The sequence below is a fragment of the Oncorhynchus mykiss genome, chromosome 17 (assembly GCF_057628025.1).
Source record: "Oncorhynchus mykiss isolate SJ-2025 chromosome 17, ASM5762802v1, whole genome shotgun sequence".
Lineage (NCBI taxonomy): Eukaryota > Metazoa > Chordata > Actinopteri > Salmoniformes > Salmonidae > Oncorhynchus > Oncorhynchus mykiss.
The window spans coordinates 70,532,501-70,554,575 of record NC_143038.1 but is presented as its reverse complement, the minus strand read 5'-3'; the positions used below and the strand labels follow the sequence as shown (position 1 = coordinate 70,554,575).

The following is a 22,075-nucleotide window of genomic DNA, read 5'->3' as shown; positions in this document are numbered from 1 at the left end:
ATGGTTCGTTGTGAAATGGAAATAACCTTTATGAAGTATATTTGTCAACCCCCCCCCCACACACACCACACCCACACCCCACACACAATGAAGCAACACAAAGACAGAGAATTTGAAGTTTGAGCATTTCACATCTTTATTTCTGTAGTTTATTTTAACAATGTGGTGGCACCCAGGTCTACAGTCTTTCCAAAAACGTGCACAAAAGATTTATTTCCTGCAAATAATAAAAAATAAATTCTGACTTCAGCAAAGAGCAGGAAACTAGTGTTAACCAATTTAAAAAACACCCTTTTCTTTGTCTCAGTTACAGCTTAATAACGATCATCCATAATATTAGTTTCAGCTTAATAACGATCATTCATAATATATCTTAGTTTCTCTCCTCACACTTAGACACACACGCCTGTCATTATTCAGGATTCGATCCCCTTTGGTAGTTAAAAAATAATAATTTCCTCCGTTTAAAACAAATATTGCAACTTTTTTGTTTGTTTGTGGTATTATCTTTAAAGAAAAATGAGGATCGTCCTCGCTGCTTCCTAGCCCCTCGAGCAGAACCCCAACAACCTTCCAAACCCCAGCAAAAATAGTCGGCATCCCAAATGGCACCCTCATTACGTTAACAGTGCACCACATAGGAACTAGTGTGCGATTTGGGACACATCCTGAACATGACACGGGGTAAAAAGGAAGATAGAAAAATAGGAATGACAAGGAAACAAAAAAAAAGGTGTAAGGTGAAATGTGTTTGTACGTGTTTGTTTTTTTAAAGTATTTTCCATTAATGCTAGTACTGTTAAGAGATATTTGTCATACCCAAAGCACCAGTAGTGACGACAACACAAGCTCCGTGTTTCCCCCGTTTGGTGACCAACATTAAATCAAGGTGAGTTTCTGTAGATATTCAATGAATAAAATGACTAGGGGGGTTTAAATATGCAAAAAAACAGTCCATTTATTTTTTATTTTAGATGCTTTTATTTGTGTTTTTCCTTTTCATTTTTAAAGAAAAAAAAAAACTACCTTTTACAGAATTAAACCTTCAGATTATTCTCCTCTATCTAGTCTTTTGCGACAGTGTAAAGACAGACAAGGAGAGCTTTCATCCCCCCCCCCCTCCACCACCACCCCAAAAAAAAATAAAACTATCTAAGAATAAATCATTAAAACTTTCAACACGGACTCAAAGGGACTTAAAAACCAAATCGTTTTCTTCAAAAAAACAACGAATGCAGATAAATTATTATTATTTTAAAATGGGTGGTGTGATTTTTAAATGACCCCCCCAAAAAAAGGTAAAACTATGTTGGGATAGTTGCATTGACCACTAAAGGAGAGAGCTGAGTGATGGAACGATGAGTGGTAGAAGGTAAAATGTGTGTGTGTGGGGGGGGGGGGGGGGGGGGTTAGTGCAGATCACATCTATGCAGAGCCTGTTCTATCAGTTGGTCGCCAGTCCTGTTGCTTCAGATGAGAGCCTGGAGAGACACACATTGAGAGATCGAAGGGGGAGAGAATAAGCCAAGCTGTGCGTTTCAAATTCAGACCAGACACGATAAAAACAATTTAAAAAACTTTTACAAACTCACCGAAGGGTCTTACAATTCACAATGCAAAACATCTACCCAAAAGAAACAAACCCCCCCCCCCCCCTCTGTTGATTAAAATATCAAAATCAGCTGAGAGGATCCCGTTTCCTTGACATCACATGCAAATGCTAACAACTCATTCAACTTCTTTCCTATCCTCTGAATTGTTGTCGCTGACTTCTTCTGCCCAGTACTAAAGGATTGTAAAACAGTGATGAGCAGCATTTGGAGCTGGCCATGCAGTAGGTCTATGGCTCGATTCAATCACTCTAAACTACTTTAGTTACGAAGACATCCATTTCCTGAAGTCATATAGAGGTCCAATGACCCAAAATGAGGGTGATTTAAATGAGATAACATGTGATCCTCGAGGATAAACTATTAAAGTGAGCATGACACCCAGTGAGACTACTTCAACATGTTGCACTAAATGTGTTCAATCAAGGATATCAGCGATATGATAAACAGTTTACAACAAATGTAACTAGCTACCACACATATTACCCAGGTATGGCAAAGTTCATATTCCGATCTTTTCCTCAGAATAAATGAAATCCAGTTTGAGATCTCAATATAAAGAGGACGGTGAGAGGTGTTACCTGAGCTTACAGAAAGAAGAGAAACCCAACAACAAGATGTTAGTCAATAAGTCAGTCTGAGAACAGAGCTGATGCAGAGTGTCTTTAGATAGAAAGAACAGGGACTCTAGAGTTCTTTGGTGAAGGTGACAAAACCAAGCAGTGGATGGGGACGAGACCTCAGGCCATATCTGGGCATTTAGCTTTTTTTGTGTGTGTGGCTTTTTCCATTTGATTATTATATATTTTTTTTACTTTAAAGTTAAGAAGCATGATGCACAGCCAGGTACAACGGTAGAGCAAAGACCCAGTACAGACAACACTAAGCTTGACTACATCCCAAATAGCACCCTATTGCGCATAGGGCCATGGTCAAAAGTAGAGCACTATACAGGAAGTGTCATTTGGGACGTACTTCATGTCTGTAGTGTTAGTAAGGGGAAAGCCTTCGCCTCTTAGACTTGGAACCCGGCTCTGGGGAGAGCTTTGGCTCAGGATTGGCTGAGTGGAGGGCCAGGAGGGGGAGGGGCTTAAGACTGAGCAGACTGGAGACACAGGGGATAGTAGGGGAGTCAGAGGAGGGAGTGTCTGGAGGAACCAACAAGGACAGAGAGATGGAGGAAGGGGGCGCCAAACAGGAGGAAGAAGAGGAGGAGGAGGAAGAAGCAGTAGAGGAAGTAGCAGCAGGAGAGGAGGTGGTAGTGGTGGAGAGAAGAGGAGGGCAGAGGAGGCTGGTGCTGTGGGTCTGTTCGGGGTTCGAGGAGGAGGGTTTAGAGGACTCTACGCTGTAGAAACAACAGAGACAAGGAAAAAGAGGGACAGTCGGGACGGGTTACAGGGAAGGCTGGTGAGTATGAAGGGAGAGATGAGGGGTGGGGGGGACAGACTGACAGTCAGGGGAGGGGGGGAGACAGACTGACAGTCAGGGGAGGGAGGGGGAAACAGACTGACAGTCAGGGGAGGGAGGGGGAAACAGACTGACAGTCAGGGGAGGGAGGGGGGAAACAGACTGACAGTCAGGGGAGGGAGGGGGGAAACAGACTGACAGTCAGGGGAGGGAGACAGGCAGTCAGTTGAACACAAACACATTGTACTGTGTGACAGACTGACAGTCGGGGGGGGAACAGACTGACAGTTAGGGAGGGGATGAGGGGGGGAACAGACTGACAGTTAGGGGAGGGAGACAGGCAGTCAGTTGAACACAAACACATTGTACTGTGTGACAGACTGACAGTCAGGGAGGGGATGAGGGGGGGGGGGGGGGGGACAGACTGACAGTTAGGGGGGGGAGGGGGACAGTCTGATAGACAAGGCAAAAGGACAACTAGGCATAGCAGCCGTCAGTGAGGACATGGGAAGATGACATCATTACAAGTCTGACTCATGTTTCTAGAGACAGTGTGCGTATTTGAGACAGACAATGTTGCAGCCGGACTGCACAGAGTCGCTGAACTACAAATCACCTTGAATCCCAAATAGCTACTCATTATGTGATCAAGATGAATGATTGTGTTCACTGTCTTGTTTTAAACCGATGCCCTCAAAACACACTGAAGTATTCAGCAGAGAGCCAGTACAATAACAGTACATGATATAGAGGTTGGTGTTAGGCTAGGCGGTCAGTCGAACACAAACACATTGTACTGTATTACTGGGAGGCGCCCAAATGTCAACGGCCCAAGTACAGTGGTGCGGAGTGGTGGGTTGATACCAGAAAGGGCCTGGTAGAATACTGGGTTACTATAGTTCTGGAGAGCTGCAGGCTTCTGTTCCAACTCAGCTCTGTGTTAGTTAGTGTTGGGCCAGATCAAAAGCCTGCTCCACCAACCAAGAGCAGAAACTAAAAGTCAAGAATGTCCCAGAACCCAAAGACCACCGGTTGGAGGATTCCCGGGACCAGGAGGGACCATGCAGGAAGTCCTCCAACGGGGAAACAGACATCCTAGGAATTTTGGGGAACGTTTCTGGAATTTTGCAACGGCCAAGTCAATCTCTCTCTCTCTCTCTCTAGGAATAACAGATTTGGTATTTGATCTAACTGATGTTGTGTCTGACCTGGCGTTGATGAGGTACTCTGCCAGGCTGATGGAGGCAGCAGAACCAGTGATGGTGACCTGTCTGTCTGCGGAGCCATCCACGGGGTTGGCGATCTTTATCTGGGCACCCGACATCTGGCGGATCTCATTGATCTTAGAACCCTGGCGACCGATTATGCAGCCAATCAACTAGAGGGAGGGGAGGAACAGGAAATCAGTTAAGCCAATCAACTAGAGGGAGGGGAGGAACAGGAAATCAGTTAAGCCAATCAACTAGAAAGAGGGAGAAAACCAGATAGTCAGTTAAGCCAATCAACTAGAGGGAGGGGAGGAACAGGAAATCAGTTAAGCCAATCAACTAGAAAGAGGGAGAAAACCAGGTAGTCAGTTAAGCCAATCAACTAGGATGGATTTGATTGACAGTTTGAACTGCCCAACCACTTAAAATGGGCGGGTCAGAGTCGTCACTGTGGAAATACTTACATCATTTGGAATGGTCATCTCATGGGAGCTGGTCTGGGCAGACGCATCCATCCCTCCTAAATCAACAAGACAAAAATACAACAATGTATAAATAAACAGCCAGGACCAAGAGGAACGTGGGACTATTCATTATATTTAAAACACTGTTAATGTGGTGGCATGTTCATTGAAACAAAATGTTAAAAAACAGGAGGTGAAGCCTTCGTCAAGGAGTTTGTTTCTATCAGGGCGACACACGAACGATGGCCTTATAACAGCCAAAACATTGGTCTTTCACGCCTGTTGCCTTCATTAATAAAACTGTGTTTTTTTTTAAAGCATCAAATATCTTGAGTGAAACCTATTGCTGATCTCATTTTGGTCCCAACACACCAGTTCTGGGCGCAGTGGTTTACGGAACCTTTAAAAAAAACGTTATTTCTACAAGCGATTGTATCGTCAAGTCCCTAGTACCTTGGAACCCCGTGTTGTTGGGGCCCATGGGAAAGGGGCTCTGCTGCATGGCCAGCTGGTGGAGCTTGGTGAGCTGTGGAGAGATAGAGGCAGAGGAAGACTGTGGGTAAGAGATGGGGCAGGGGGCAGGGGGGGAGAGAAATGGAAAAAGAAGCATGGTCAGTACAGTACAGAAACCATTTCATTCATCCAGACATGTATAATAGTAGATGAGGTCGTGCTCATTGGGTACCAAACGGCATAAAACAGGGACAAGAGCAACACCTACGTGAGAATACTGTTCATTGACTACAGCTCAGCGTTCAACACCATGGTGCCCTCCAAGCTCAACACTACGCTAAGGACCCTGGGACTAAACACCTCCCTCTGCAACTGGATCCTGGACTTCTCGACATGTCCAATAAGAAATGCTAATTTACTATTGGCAAAACCTTTTTTTGCCTATAGTTGCGATGCATAACCTAGTGAACAAGAGCCAGTTGTCTTGACCAGTTAGCGCATTTTTATCCTCAAACGGTTGCTCTAAAATGGACGATTGTTGTGTGGCTTGGGGAATCATTCTATTAATTTATACCCCATGGTCTTTCCACTGCAGCTTAGGATAACTCGGGACTGCGTTTGGAATGGTTTCTTACAGTCTTCTGGCGGATGGATAGGACAGAACGTATGTAGTCTCTCTCTCTCCTGGGTCCCGACCAAAACCAACCAGGCATAATCAACACAGTATCACCGAGGCAGTAATACAAGGCTCATCCTGAACTAACACCTTCCTAAACCCATAGTGATATGCTGAGGTGGTGAGCTGTCAATACACCAGCAAAACTGAGAGGATAGGTAGAGTAGAGATGGTAGAGATGATAGGTAGAGTAGAGACGGAAGACAGGATAGGTAGAGTAGAGATGGAAGACAGGATAGGTAGAGTAGAGTAGAGATGGAAGACAGGATAGGTAGAGTAGAGTAGAGATGGAAGACAGGATAGGTAGAGTAGAGTAGAGATGGAAGACAGGATAGGTAGAGTAGAGTAGAGATGGAAGACAGGATAGGTAGAGTAGAGTAGAGATGGAAGACAGGATAGGTAGAGTAGAGTAGAGATGGAAGACAGGATAGGTAGAGTAGAGTAGAGATGGAAGACAGGATAGGTAGAGTAGAGATGGAAGACAGGATAGGTAGAGTAGAGATGGAAGACAGGATAGGTAGAGTAGAGTAGAGATGGAAGACAGGATAGGTAGAGATGGAAGACAGGATAGGTAGAGTAGAGATGGAAGACAGGATAGGTAGAGTAGAGTAGAGATGGAAGACAGGATAGGTAGAGTAGAGTAGAGATGGAAGACAGGATAGGTAGAGTAGAGTAGAGATGGAAGACAGGATAGGTAGAGTAGAGATGGAGACAGGATAGGTAGAGTAGAGTAGAGATGGAAGACAGGATAGGTAGAGTAGAGTAGAGATGGAAGACAGGATAGGTAGAGATGGAAGACAGGATAGGTAGAGTAGAGTAGAGATGGAAGACAGGATAGGTAGAGTAGAGATGGAAGACAGGATAGGTAGAGTAGAGTAGAGATGGAAGACAGGATAGGTAGAGTAGAGTAGAGATGGAAGACAGGATAGGTAGAGTAGAGTAGAGATGGAAGACAGGATAGGTAGAGTAGAGTAGAGATGGAGACAGGATAGGTAGAGTAGAGATGGAGACAGGATAGGTAGAGTAGAGATGGAGACAGGATAGGTAGAGTAGAGATGGAAGACAGGATAGGTAGAGTAGAGATGGAAGACAGGATAGGTAGAGTAGAGTAGAGATGGAAGACAGGATAGGTAGAGTAGAGTAGAGATGGAAGACAGGATAGGTAGAGTAGAGTACAGATGGAAGACAGGATAGGTAGAGTAGAGTACAGATGGAGAATGGATAGGTAATGTAGAGTAGAGATGGAGACAGGATAGGTAGAGTAGAGTACAGATGGAAGACAGGATAGGTAGAGTAGGGTAGAGATGGTAGGTATGGCATGGTAGGCCAGGGAGGTTAGGGAACATATTGGAGGACAGTGAGAGTAGAGGAGGACATGGTAGATCAGGGAGGATAGGGAACATATTGGAGGACAGTGAGAGTAGAGGAGGACATGGTAGGTCTGGGAGGATGGGGAACATATTGGAGGACAGTGAGAGTAGAGGAGGACATGGTAGGTCTGGGAGGATAGGGAACATATTGGAGGACATGGTAGGTCTGGGAGGATAGGGACACAGGAAGCATCAATGGAAAGGTGACAACAGAACATCACTTACGTCTGGCTGGGGTATGGCATGTTGTCCTTGAACTGCGTACGCCTGAAACAACAACGTGTTCACAGGCATTCCATCAACATCTTGACACAGACACAAGAGCCACTTCCACACACACAGAGCATCTCAAATGGAACACTACTTCAAATCAAACTTTATTAGTCACGTGTGCCTATTACAACAGGTGTAGTAGACCGTAGTGAAATGCTTACTTCCAAACGCTTAACCAACAACGCAGTTACAATAAAATAAAAGTAACAAGTAATTAAAGAGTAGCGGTAAAATAACAATAGTGAGACTATACACAGGGGGGGGGGGGGGGGACCGGTACAGAGTCAATGTGCGGGGGCACCGGTTAGTTGAGGTCATATGTACATCCCGGTAGAGTTATGAAAGTGACTATGAATATGCATGTGTAAAAGAGAGGGGGACAATGCAAATTGTCTGGGTATCCATTTGATTAGATGTTCGGGAGTCTCATGGCTTGGGGGGGGGGGGGGGGGTAGACGATGTTTAGAAGCCTCTTGGACCTAGACTTGGTCCCCACCACCACCTCTGAACCCTCTTAATAAGTACATGAGTAGAGGAGGAGGATAACAGATCAACTGCACGTTGTTTTCTTCTCAAAGCAACCCCCCCGCCCCCCGTCAGGCACCGGTAGTTTGAATGAAATAAAAATACATCAAACATACCTGTCCTCCAGCAAAGATGACCGGGGATCCTGAAGGTTTGGGTCGGTACGGGATGGTGACCCCCTTAGGGGGAGACTGTAGGACACACAAGGAGAGAAGGAGAATGGGTTCAATTCAACAACTGCTTTCAAACACGTTTGTAGAATTGAGCAAGAGATACTATTACCAAAGAGAACGGAAGGGTAATTTCTTAACGAAGAAAATGTATATTTATGATGAATTAAATAGATGATCTGAGGATATTACTTACACTTACCTCGAGCATAACTACACAGATCTGCTTGACACACTCGATAATGGACTGAGGCGTCCCTGCGATGGTGATGGCCCGTTCTGTAGAGTTAGGAAGCATGTCCCCTGCCACCTGTACCTGAGCACCTGTCGACTAGAGAGGACAGACAGAGAGAGAGGACAGAGAGAGAGAGGACAGAGAGAGAGAGGACAGAGAGAGAGAGGACAGAGAGAGAGAGGACAGAGAGAACAGACAGAGAGAGAGAGAGGACAGAGAGAGGACAGAGAGAGAGAGAGGTTGACTGGTCTGGACTTCATTTGCTACAATGTGCAAATAGCCTTGTAAGTTCAACAAAATAGTTGTATTGATTTTTGCCTTTTCACCTCCACGGATGATACTTTCCCCAGACTTTGTTGTTTTTATGTTACTGATGGCTCCTCTAGCAGATAGAGCTCTACCCTGGTTTCTCTCTCCACCAGTGTTACTGACGGCTCCTCTAGCAGATAGAGAAACCAGGGTAGAGCTCTCTCTCTCCCTCCACCCACCAGTGTTACTGACAGCTCCTCTAGTAGACAGAAACCAGAGTAGAGCTCTCTCTCCCTCCATCCACCGGTGTTACTGGGAGAATTAATTGAATCCTTAAAGACATCTGCTAGGCAGCGAATAGGTCCCATAAGAATTAAAACATTTAGCGATTATAATCTGTCGGCGTTTTCGTTTTGCTTTAATATCTCTTTAAAATGTATTTTATACATGGCATTGATCATGTCCTTATTTTTAATTAAGATTCTATATAGCGATTGTGTTTCAAGTGATGATCAGGGGTCAGTTGATGGGATTCCATTCTACATCCTCCTTTATAGTCTACTACCAACCTCTCTTATTTCTTTGATCTTGCAGCCCCCCTTGCCGATGAGGGAGCCACACTGGCTGGCAGGCACCACGATGCGTAGGGTGACCGGGGGCTTGCTGGTGGCCGTGCTGTTCGTCATAGAGCTGCTGATGTCCTGGGGGAGACAAAAGGGGGGAGATTTAAAATAAATAAAATGGATTACTTAATCTCTAGCGCCACTTTTAACCACAATGGTCGATGGATATGAGGTGTTCAGTCACCGAGGACAACTAGAACTTGAAATACAAAAACAAGATAGTTAAAAACAATTTATATTAACTTCCCTTTTTCTTAAAAGAGCAGCTGAACACGTCTCCAGTCTGTTCATCTATCCTGCACCTTGGCTGGACTGAGGAAGCAACATCATATTTCCTACAGGTGCCATAACGACAAATGAACAGTCTGTCCGATCTAGTACAGTGTTACCGCAAGTTACCTCTTCCAGCTTTTCGATGATCATGGAGAATGCTTTGAAGATGGCGGTGGTGGGGCCTGCCAGAGTGATGATCCTCTCAGGACAGTTCCCCTCTGAGATGTTAATGCGAGCCCCGCTCTGGAAACCACAGGAGAGGAGACGAGAAATTAGGCAATGAGGAAACATGACTTTCTAGCGGCAGCATATGCACAAACAAAAAACGTGTGTGTGCCTCTCACCTCTTCTCTCATCTTTTTCACAGATTCACCTTTCTTGCCGATGATGCTTCCGACTTCCTAAAAGAGAAAAACAGATGATTTAAAAAAATCATTCAAATCACGTGTCACATGTGCTGAATACAACAGGTGTAGTAGACCTTACAGTGAAATGCTGAATACAACAGGTGTAGTAGACCTTACAGTGAAATGCTGAATACAACAGGTGTAGTAGACCTTACAGTGAAATGCTGAATACAACAGGTGTAGTAGACCTTACAGTGAAATGCTAAATACAACAGGTGTAGTAGACCTCACAGTGAAATGCCTACTTACAAGCCCTTAACCAAAAATGCAGTTAAGTATAACAATTCAATTTAAAAAAAGGTATTTGGTAAACAATAGATAAGTTAAGTAGAGAGGCTATATACAGGGGGTACTGGTACAGAGTCAATGTGGAGACTATATACAGGGGGTACTGGTACAGAGTCAATGTGGAGTCTATATACAGGGGGTACCAGTACAGAGTCAATGTGGAGGCTATATACAGGGGGTACTGGTACAGAGTCAATGTGGAGGCTATATACAGGGGGTACCAGTACAGAGTCAATGTGGAGGCTATATACAGGGGGTACCGGTACAGAGTCAATGTGCAGGGGCACCGGTTAGTCAGGCTAATTGAGGTAGTATGTACATGTAGGTATAGTTAAAGTGACTATGATAAACAGAGTTGCAGTGTAAAAGAGGATCACGTGGACCATTAATAGGGGTGGTTTGGCGAACCATGTTTAAATGGGTCTGAGAGCTGAAGACTTGTGTTTGCTCCCCGAGCTTTAATGTCTAAGAGGCTTTAGCTCAGTGGGCCAAAACATTCTAGTTTACACCCTGCTGTCACCTGCTCTGGGCGGTCACACACAGTGCCCGTGCATCAGCAATCGAAAGGTCATGGTGGACATTGCCTAGCCTTTATCTCTGCGGGCTAACACTCAAGTCACACCTTCTGCGAGCGGTCCCACTCACCTTGCCGTGCATCAGCAACCGAATGGTGAGGGTGACATTGAGTCCTCCTTCAATCACACCGGAGTCCATAATTAGTACTGGATGGGAGAAGTTGTAGTTCAAGGGTCAAAACTGGGGGTCTTTGGTCACAAAGATGGGATCTGGAGTTCGGGCAAGAGAACAGCAAGACATATTAGAATAGTGCATAGGATGAAGAGTATAGGGCTGAGGGACAAGCAGGAGAACAATTGAGTATAGAATGTGAGATCGGTGAACAGACTAGAATAGCTGGGTTTTTGGTTTTTACCCATCAGCCTTTTCACACTAACACCAAATAGCTAGCTAGCTTGCTATTGATCTCAAGAAACTTGATAGCATATTACGGTTTACAAGGGGGTTTCTTAAACTATGGGTAGGAAACACAAAGTGGGCATGTAAGAGGTGGGGCACGAGTTACGAGAATACATCTATAAATCACACGCCATTTATTTTTTCCCCATTTGGGTCATGGGTGTACGTTACATTTTTAAATTGGGTCTAGAGCTGAAATAATTGAAGGACCCCCCCTGTTTGACAAGTAAAAAACATCAAAATAATGCCAGATTTCTTTTAGCAACAGCAGCTTTTAGTTCTAAAACGGATTGCCATGATTATAAAGAGGGGAAATAAATGAATATGCAAAAACAAGAATGTAGTCAAGTATCTGAACTCCATGGTAGGATCGTGTGGAGTTTGAGATATGATTGGCAAAAAAGAATGGGGCCTTCTAGTGTGAGGCTGTTGCACGCATGATTATTATTAGTACTATATCATGATTCATGCACAGTAACTTGCCTTTAGGCTAAAAGTAACAATCTAACCTCGTTTGAGTGGTCATCATAGCAATGATTCATGTTCACGTGCATCTTTAAGTTCGCTAGTAACTTAGCACATTGCTGGCGAGAGATACATTTCGCTAGCTAGCATGTTAGGCTAACTAACAAGCTGGTTAATAGTCCCCCCCATGAGTGAATCCCGAGCGAAACAAACTTGCTGTTCAAGTTCGTGAATTAATAGACAATGTGTTCGATTACTTGGCTGCAATGAATTCAATTTCACTCATAAATAGATGGGTGCAGTTGAGCCTCACCGGCCGGCGCCCTCCGTGCTAGCTTCATGACCTAGCATAGCATACTAATTGGGTGGCTAGCATCCGTGTGTGGAGCATGTGGAGCTATATCGTTTGAATGACTGTCCATTTGACATTCACGCAAGCAATTTTTTAAAGAATATACATCGGTTTCATATTGGCTACACACGCCCTAACACTGATAATTTACAAATAAACACGCGTAAATAGCAACCAAATGACTGATAAATCAGCTCGTGCTGGCTTTATTATGAGCTGCGTGCAAGTACTGCGGCCTGGCAAATCCACGTGAAGCCTGGCTGTGCGTGCTACCAGCTAGCCAGATGCAAGATGCGGTGTGCGTTTCTTTACATTTTATTGCACACGTATATATAGAGATATATATATATGAAATGTTCTTACCTGATCCGTGTTTTGAGATGTGTTGTCGGGGGGAGGGTGGGGTAGAAGGGGAGAGGTTCGGGAGGGTAGAAACCCAGGGGAGAGTTTTAAAAGGATTCGGGGAAGAGGGAAGAGTGATAGCGTGAGATCGGGCGCTCCACTGCTTTACACAAAGACAACAGAAGTAGAAGGTCTGAACTTCCCCCTTTCACCGAACCCTCCCACAGCCACGATAAACCCGCCTATCTGGTTACAAAGAAACTAACTGCGCACAAAGTTACAGTAGGTAAGGTTAAATGTGACGTTCCGAAGCTATGCACGTTCCAATTAGCTGTTACAATGTAACCAACTACTCGATAATCTACATTGGAATTGTTACAGTATCACTTCAAGGTAAAAAAAAAAAAAAAAATGTGTTCACGTGGATACAAACGTAGCCAATATTTGTCTCTGTCAGAGCTGAAATATTAAGTCAAACCGATACATTTTGTGATGTAAATACAATACTTAAAAAAAAAAAATCAACCAATCCAGTATTAAAATAAATATTTATTTGGTTTATTTTTTTTTTCTTACTGGGGAAATTCCACACATCTCGCTCACTCGCTCAGCTATAGCCTATATATTATTTATAGTTGGAACTATAATCAACCATTTGAAATATTACTTATCACCAGTGTAAAGGCATAATATTATACATTATAGTGCGTATCCTCATGGCTGTGCACACATTCATAGGCCCTATATCCCTAAAATGTTAAGACTGTGAAGGCATAATTGTGTTCATTATACATACTTTTGTTACAGTGTTATACAATTAATATTCAAATCATTTTCCAATCAATTTTTCCCCATTCTTAATAATAGTCGTCGTCGTCGTCCCCCCCCCCCCCGTTCCTCCTCATTGCAATTTAGGTAGAAGAAGAAGAGGCCATTTTTCCCCATTTAAATCAAGGATGTCTTTCTGACACTGTGTTGGATGTTGTTGGTGACATCACTCCTCGTCGCTGCTGCTGCTGCTGCTACTGCTTGAAGAGTGCTGGGGGGAAAAAACACAAACATTTAGGTCACTTAGCAGACTCTCTTACCCACAGTGACTTACAGTCGGTTCATTCAACTAGGTTTAGACGACCACATAACAGTTGTAAGTTCATCAATAAAGAAGCTATCAGTGAAATCCGTGCTAGTAAGAGCTAGTACATGACAAGTTGTCTCGACGGCTGAATAAAGAAAGTAGGCGTCACTCACACAGCTCCACCGATGAAACAAGAACAAAATAGGTGGACAGAACCTCAGAAACCCAGAAATAAAATATTGCATCAGATGCTCAATTAAGTCCTGGGGGTAGACATTTTTAAAAGATACAGGCAGGGTGACAGCTCTACCCCCTCTCAGGCAAGCCTCACTCTCTCACAACAAAACAATAACATTTTTGACAGCAGGATGAGAAACGATATACTCAGACAAATAAACAAAAAGTTTGGTACACACACACACATGATTAGTTCTCAGGGCAAGAGCCTCGATTTCCAGTCTTCCTAGTCGTGTGATGAACAAAACTTGTGAGTATGTTAACGCAAAGCAAACAGGTCAGTACAAATACCTCATAGGGGACCAGACTTAACTCAGAGTACACACAGCGGCTTGATCCCAAATGGCACCCTATAGCACTACTTATGACCTGGGCACTATAGGGAATAGGGTGCCAATTGGGAAGCACAGAGTGAGTCATGGTACCATCAGTGGGAGGTACAGTCACCTGTCAACTGCACTCAAAATCCACAGACCCTCCCTGTTATTGATTGACACACAGACACACACAAACAAACAAACACAGAGAGACACCCACCTTCCTGTGGCCTCCATGATGCTTCAGGTGTTTGTCGGCTTTGTGCGCCTTCTTCCCCTTCGCCTTCTTCATTTTTTTGTGTGCCTTGTGTCCAGTGACTCCCATCCCGAATCCCGCCACACCCCCAGCCATGCCGGGATGCATGCCCCCGGGGTAGACTCCACCTGGATGGACCCCACCAGGGTAAGGCCCTGGGTGAACTCCTGGGTAACCAGGTGCACCTGGTCCAGCTGGATAAGGGTGTTGTCCTCCTGGGTATTGTCCGTAAGGCATGGATCCTGGAGGCATGGATGGATTCATACCAGGGGCCATACCAGGGGCCATACCGGGGGCCATACCGGGGGCCATACCGGGGGCCATACCGGGGGCCATACCGGGGGCCATACCAGGGGCCATACCAGGGGGATAAGCAGGGTTTGTGCCAGGTGCGTACATGGGGTTCTGGCCCTGAGGGTGTGCTGGGTTTGGACCAGAAGGGAATCCAGGGTTGTAGGCTGGGGGGAAGGCCGGGTTCTGGCCAGGGGGACCTGAACAGGATTTCATAAACGTTGTAATATATCCGACTGATATAACTTTGGCGATAACATGAAGATAGTTATGGCATAATATAGTATTAATATATTCTACCTACCTTGGTTAGGCCACATATTGTGTCCTGAATATGAAAAAGTGATGATCTCCTGGAAGAAACAAAAGTACTTTAAACAAACGAATAGCAGAAAGGTTAATTATATGCAACTTATTCATAGTCCAGTTATTATATAGCCTATTCTAATGATAGCAACATCGAGTATCACAACCACATTCCCACGATACACATAACATGAACAGGTTAGTTCACTATAGAGCTTGGCCAATTATAACAAAATATCGACAATTTACTATAAAATAATTTGATTCTATAAGAAATACTGTCGATTATCCTATGTAGATAACACATTTAATGCTTATCAACGATCTGCGGTTTGACTTTCATACCTGCGGTAGCTTCTTGATGTCGATCTGAGAAAGTTTCTCACGAATTCGTTGCTGTTTCTCTTCCGGATAGGGGTGTGACTAGTAAGGAAATACAATCCTCGGAATTGGCAAGCAAGCCCCGCCCGTCAATAAAATGTTACGTGTGCTCTCTCGCCAGTCTCTTCGATATTATTTATTGCGATGATGCGCTTGTATCGTTGGTAATGGATAGGTAAACACACCTCAACAATACTGATTTGTAGGCTATTGCACAATTGGACATTAGAGTCAAATAGATTTCAATAGGGTACTGTATGTGCGTAAACGTGTCGTAAAATATGTGCTTATCATCAGACAACCCCATAACATGTAGGTGTGCAGTATGCGAACACAACTCTATGGGTAGGCCTAATGGACAGAATGCGTAAAAGTGTCGTAAAAGATGTGCTTGTTGTCAGACAAACCCATAACATAATGAACATACGTGCTAAAGTAATATGCGAGAAGACAACATAACAAAGTAATATATTGGAGAAGACAACATAACATCTGGACGCGTAGACAAAGTTCAGATTCTGCAGTCTTGAAGAAATGTAGAAGATGCCATAGCGCCCAAAAAAAATGAGCAGTGTTTCAATCGAATTGGGTTTCTCAATGTCTAGGCTATTGCAGTGATTTGGTCCCTTTATTGTACTGTATATATTTTTAAGGGAAAGATCTAGTCAGTTGTACAACTGAATGCCTTCAACTGAAATGTTTCTTCCGCATTTAACCCAACCCCTCTGAGTCAGAGGGGTTGGGTTTGGGTTAACTGGTGGGTTAACTGCCTTGCTCAGGGGCAGAACGACATATTCGTACATTGTCAGCTCGGGGATTGGAGCTAGCAACCTTTCGGTTACTGGCCCAACGCTCTAACCACTAGCTAGCTAGTTTACCTGCCGCCCTCCTCACCAAGGTAAAATGTGTTTTATATAGGATATTCGGATTTCTCTTATCTATAGATATTGAACATGGCTATGAGATGGTATATTCTGAATCAGGGTGGATGTAGAAAAATCCACACCTTTTTTAAATACTTTTTAAAATAATAAGATTTCAGTTTTTTAAATATTCAAAAGCTCCTAGACAAAGTGTGCCATAACTATGAAAACGATTCACTGCATGGCCAAAAGTATGTGGACACCCTTTCAAATGAGTTGGATTCAGCTATTTCAGCCACACCCATTGCTGACCGGTGTATAAAATCGAGAGAACAGCCATGCAATCTCCATAGACAAACATTGGCAGTAGAACAGCCCGTAATGAAGAGCTCAGTGATTTTTAACTTGGCACCTTTCCAACAAGTCAATTCGTCAAATTTATGCTTTTCTAGAGCTGCCCCATTCAACTGTAAGTGCTGTTATTGTGAAGTAGAAATGTCTAGGAGCAACAACGGCTCAGCCGCGAAGTGGTAGGCCACACAAGCTCACAGAATGGGACCGCCGAGTGATGAAGCGCATAGCGAGTAAAATTTGTCTCTCCTCAGTTGCAACACTCACTGTAGAGCTCCAAACTGCCTCTGGAAGCAACATCAGCACAATAACTGTTCGTCGGGAGCTTCAAGATGTCACAAGCCTAAGATCACCATGCGCAATGCCAAGCGTCGGCTGGAGTGGTGTAAAGCTCACCGCCATTGGACACTGGAGCAGTGGAAACTTGTCCTCTGGAGTGATAAATCACACTTCACCATCTGGCTGTCCGACGGACGAATCTGGGTTTGGCGGATGCCAGGAGAACACTACCTGCCCCAATGCATAGTGCCAACTGTAAAGTTTGGTGGAAAATGAATAATGGCTTACAGCTGTTTTGTCATGGTTCGGGCTAGGCCCCTTAGTTCCTGTGAAGGGAAATCTTAATGCTACAGTATACAATTACATTCTAGACTATTCTGTGCTTCCAACTTTGGGGAAGGCCCTTTCCTGTTTCCACATGACAATGCCCTTGTGCACAAAGTGAGGTCAATACAGAAATGTTTTTTCGAGATCGGTGTGAACTTGACTGTTCTGCACAGAGCCCTGACCTCAACCCCATCGAACACCCTTGGGATGAATTGGAACGCCGACTGCGAGCCAGGCCTAATCACCCAACATCAGTGCCCGACCTCACTAATGCTCTTGTGGCTGAATGGAAGCAAGTACCCGCAGCAACATTCCAACATCTAGTGGAAAGCCTTCCCAGAAGAGTGGAGGCTGTTATAGCAGCAATGTTCCAACATCTAGTGGAAAGCCTTCCCAGAAGAGTGGAGGCTGTTATAGCAGCAAAGGGGGGACCAACTCCATATTAATGCCCATGATTTTGGAATGAGATGTTCGACGAGCAGGAGTCTACATATTGTCCACATAGTGTCCACAAAGTGTCCACATATTGTCAACATAGTGTCCACAAAGTGTCCACAAGGTGTCCACAAGGTGTCCACAAGGTGTCCACAAGGTGTCCACATATTGTCAACATAGTGTCCACAAAGTGTCCACAAGGTGTCCACATAGTGTCCACAAGGTGTCCACATAGTGTCCACAAGGTGTCCACAAAGTGTCCACATATTGTCAACATAGTGTCCACAAAGTGTCCACAAGGTGTCCACAAGGTGTCCACATAGTGTCCACAAGGTGTCCACATAGTGTCCACATAGTGTCCACAAGGTGTCCACAAAGTGTCCACAAGGTGTCCACATAGTGTCCACAAGGTGTCCACAAGGTGTCCACAAGGTGTCCACATAGTGTCCACAAGGTGTCCACAAAGTGTCCACAAGGTGTCCACATAGTGTCCACAAGGTGTCCACAAGGTGTCCACATAGTGTCCACATAGTGTCCACATAGTGTATATTCCGAATCAGGGGAGGATGGACAAAAATCCACAGTTTTTTTGTTGTTGTTGAAATGTCCTTTTTTGGGGGGGGGGGGGGGGGGTTCTTTTACTTTCAATCTTCAAAAGCTCTTACACCATGACTATGAAAATGATATATTCTGGGGAAGAAGGGCAAAAATGCATAGTTTTTTTTGTTGTTGTTTAAATTATTGTTAGATTATCTTTTAAGCCTGTAATTTTTGTCCATCCCCTCCCCCGATTCAGAATATATCTATTTTCATAGTCATGGCATGCTTAGTTCAGTAGCTATTGAGGAGACAATACAGAATATCCACTGAATATCCAGTATAAAACACATTTTTACCTAGGTTCCCAAACCTGTTGCAATTTTAGTATCATCAGAGTGAGAGCTGTAGTAGTGGATAATAGGATTGCAACAGGTTTGGGAACCTAGGTAAAAATGTGTTTCATACTGGATATTCAGTGGATATTCTGTATTGTCTCATCAATAGCTACTGAACCAAGCATGCCATGACTATGAAAATAGATATATTCTGAATCGGGGGAGGATGTACAAAAATTGCAACACTACAGCTCTCACTCTGATGATACTAAAATTGACAGTATTAATCATTACACAGTCTATTAACCCTACATGGGACGGCAGGTAGCCTAGTGGTTAGAGCATTGGAATGGTAACCGAAAGGTTGCAAGATTGAATCCCCCGAGCTGACAAGATGAAAATCTGTCGTTCTTCCTCTGAACCAGGCAGTTAACCCACTGTTCCTAGGCCGTCATTGAAAATAAGAATTTGAATAACTGATTTGCCTAGTTAAATAAAAGATACAAATAAAATACATCATAGGGGTGGCAGGGTAGCCTAGTGGTTAGAGCGTTGGACTAGTAACCGTAAGGTTGCAAGTTCGTAATCCCTGAGCTGACAAGGTACAAATCTGTCGTTCTGCCCCTGAACAAGGCAGTTAACCCACTGTTCTTAGGCCGTCAATGAAAATAAGAATTTGTTCTTAACTGACTTGCCTAGTAAAATAAAGGTAAAATAAAACAATAGGCTACAATCACAAATATGCCCTGGGCCTAATATTAGAGGAATGTGGGTTGGCAGGTAGCCTAGCCGTTAATAACATTGGACCAATAACCAAAAGCTTGCTGGTTCGAATTCCTGAGCTGACTATGTGCCGCTGAGTAAAACACTTAAACCTCAACTAAGTTGCCACATTTTCCAGCTCCTCTTTTAAAAATAATTGACAGACTTGTGAACAATGAGTTTCTGAAGTGACAATTACTGGATGTTAATGTGGGAAGACTGTGATGGAAATGTTAAGTAGTCAATGTTAAGTAGGGCATAGTGGTTAAGATAGATCACACTGCCCTCACCCACCTAGTTAAGAGGAATACCTACAGTACCAGTCGAAACTTTGGACACACCTACTCATTCAAAGGTTCTTCTTTATTTTTTACTATTTTCTACATTGTAGAATAATAGTGAAGACATCAAAACTATGAAATAACACATATGGAATCATATGGTGACCAAAAAAAGTGTTTAAACAAATCAAAATATATTTTATATGTGAGATTTTTCAAAGTAGACACCCTTTGCCTGGATGACAGCGTTGAACACGCTTGGCTTTCTCTCAACCAGCTTCATGTGGTAGTCACCTGGAATGCATTTCAATTAACAGGTGTGCCTTGTTAAAAGTTAATTTGTGGAATTTCTTTCCTTCTTAATGCTTTTGAGCCAATCAGTTGTGTATATAAGCAAAGATAAACTACAGTCCTGGTTGAGAGAATGCCAAGAGTCTGAAAAGCTATCATCAAGGTAAAGGGTGTCTACTTTGAAGAATATAAAATATATTTAGATATGTTTAACACTTTTTTGGTTACAACATGATTCCATATGTGTTATTTCACAGTTTTGATGTCTTCACTGTTATTCTGCAATGTAGAAAATAGTAAAAATAAAAAATAAACTTGAATGAGTAGGTGTGTCCAAACTTTTGACTGGTACTGTATGTGTGAATGTTGTTCATTGACAACAGCTCAGGGTTCAACACCATAGTCCTCTCCAAGCTTGGGATCCCGGGACTGAACACCTCCCTTTGCAACTGGATCCTGGACTTCCTGATGGGCCGACCCCAGGTGGTGATGGTAGGCAACATCACCTCTGCCACACTGACGATGAGAGAGGACATAAGTGACCTGGCAGTGTGGTGCCGGGACAACAACCTCTCCCTCAACGTCAGTAAGACCAAGGAGCTGATCGTGGACTACAGGAAACGGGGGGTGGGGTGGCACACCCCCATCTACATCAACGGGGCTGTAGTGGAGCGGGTCGAGAGCTTCAAGGTCCTCGGTGTCCACATCACTAAGGACTTAACATGGTCCACTCACACTCGTACAGTCGCGAAGAAGGTGCGACATCACCTCTTCCCCCTCAGGAGGTTGAAAAGATTTGGCAACGGGCCCTCAAATCCTCAAATGACTAAATACTCAGAAGTAACTGAAATACATATTTCAAATACAGGTAAGAGAAATACTGTCCTTTTACAACAACAAAAAAGCTACATATAAATACTAAATACTTTAGTAGCCTTAACCCAACACATAGCAACCTCGTTAAGAGGTATGGAACTCTTGGCATAACAGGTGTTGGGTTGACAGTCGCTGGTTTAGAGTTCTGATCGGGGCTACACCTCCCAATTCGCTACGTCGGTGTCAGAAGTGGGATGATGCCTGTGAGGCCATCGGAGAGGCGTGATATGCGTGAGGGACTTGGTATAGAGAAGCATTGGGTGGGGGGGAAACGCTCTCCCAAAGGAAGTTGGTAGTGTAGCGACCTTAAACCAACACTATTATCGACCTTATCAAGAGGTTAAGATATCTTGGCTTAATGGTTTGACAGTGACTGGGCCTGGGTTTGATTCCAGTCGGAGCTGCCCCTGGAATTCGCTACAATACTATCCCAGGGAATAGTCATTGTGGACATTTTTACAGTTGGGTTGATGTTTCAAAGGTTATTCATTGCCATAAATATAAACAACAATTGTACACCCAGAACATTCCCTGGCTGACATTATGTATTGCTGGTGGTATTATGGTATCCAAAGTTCAGCTGGCTGCCCAACCCAGAAGGTGAAAGAGCGATATGCTATCTCAGAGGTGCGCAAACAACTTTTCTCAAGCAGTCTTCAAGAACAGACCATGAAGATTTTTCAGGGATTTGATGTCCTGATGTTCGAGTTGTGATTCTAGCCATAACAAGGTAAGGAACCAAATGTATTATATGAAAGCATATGGATTGGATTGTGTAATCCTTTTTAATTGAGGAAATCTGTTACCAATTATTCCCAAGCATAAATAGAGAGACTATGTAGTCATATCCCAAAGTAATCAAGGTTTGAAATGATTATGTTTTTGCTAAATACTGTATCTGTTTGGGCTTCTTGCAGTCAATTTGCAGTGTACAAATTATTTGTACAGTGTAAATTGAGAGTTCAAATCTCATCACTGACAACTTTAGCATTTTAGCTAAATATAAACTTTTTAGCTACATTACAACTGCTTGACATGTTAGCTAACCTTTCCCATAACGTTAACCCTTTTAACTAACCCTTCCCCTAACCTAACTCCTAACCTTAACCCTTTTAACTAACCCTTCCCCTAACCTAACTCCTAACCTTAACCCTTTTAACTAACCCTTCCCCTAACCTAACTCCTAACCTTAACCCTTTTAACTAACCCTTCCCCTAAACTAACTCCTAACCTTAACCCCTAAACTAACTCCTAACCTTAACCCTTTTAACTAACCCTTCCCCTAAACTAACTCCTAACCTTAACCCCTAACCTAACTCCTAACCTTAACCCTTTTAACTAACCCTTCCCCTAACCTAACTCCTAACCTTAACCCTTTTAACTAACCCTTCCCCTAAACTAACTCCTAACCTTAACCCCTAACCTAACTCCTAACCTTAACCCTTTTAACTAACCCTTCCCCTAACCCTAACCTAACTCCTAACCTTAACCCCTAACCTAACTCATA

At 43.7% G+C, this 22,075-nt stretch overlaps 3 protein-coding genes across 10 annotated transcripts in view; 1 reads left to right on the top strand and 2 right to left on the bottom strand.

Moving 5' to 3' along the window:
* Positions 1–111: 111 nt before the first annotated feature.
* Positions 112–12,887, bottom strand: LOC110494796 (poly(rC)-binding protein 2). Of its 8 annotated transcripts, none has more exons than XM_036950887.2 (12): positions 12,387–12,887; positions 10,877–11,016; positions 9,881–9,937; positions 9,663–9,779; positions 9,210–9,341; positions 8,359–8,487; positions 8,103–8,177; positions 7,414–7,455; positions 5,143–5,215; positions 4,690–4,745; positions 4,226–4,395; positions 112–1,481 (listed from the first exon to the last, which is right to left on the bottom strand). In XM_036950887.2, the coding sequence occupies exons 2-12, from the start codon at positions 10,943–10,945 to the stop codon at positions 1,445–1,447; spliced, it is 957 nt and encodes a 318-aa protein (XP_036806782.1). In that variant the 5' UTR covers positions 10,946–11,016; positions 12,387–12,887; the 3' UTR covers positions 112–1,444. The 8 variants fall into 8 exon arrangements, with proteins under 8 accessions (XP_036806782.1, XP_036806778.1, XP_090062590.1 ...); XM_036950883.2 differs by having other exon boundaries at positions 5,143–5,242; positions 8,353–8,487; positions 12,387–12,885; XM_090206464.1 differs by having other exon boundaries at positions 4,690–4,752; positions 5,144–5,242; positions 8,353–8,487; positions 12,387–12,885.
* Positions 12,888–12,926: 39 nt separating this feature from the next.
* prr13 (proline rich 13) lies at positions 12,927–15,254 on the bottom strand. Its single transcript, NM_001195175.2, is given in 4 exon segments — positions 12,927–13,404; positions 14,215–14,741; positions 14,846–14,894; positions 15,193–15,254. Coding segments are annotated over 3 exon segments (588 nt in total). The 5' UTR covers positions 14,862–14,894; positions 15,193–15,254; the 3' UTR covers positions 12,927–13,359.
* A 5,575-nt stretch (positions 15,255–20,829) lies between these two features.
* Positions 20,830–22,075, top strand: part of LOC110494797 (NACHT, LRR and PYD domains-containing protein 12) — a 30,807-nt gene continuing 29,561 nt past the window's right edge. The window contains 1 exon segment of the mRNA XM_090206463.1: positions 20,830–21,298. The gene's annotated coding sequence lies outside the window, so the exon portion shown is untranslated.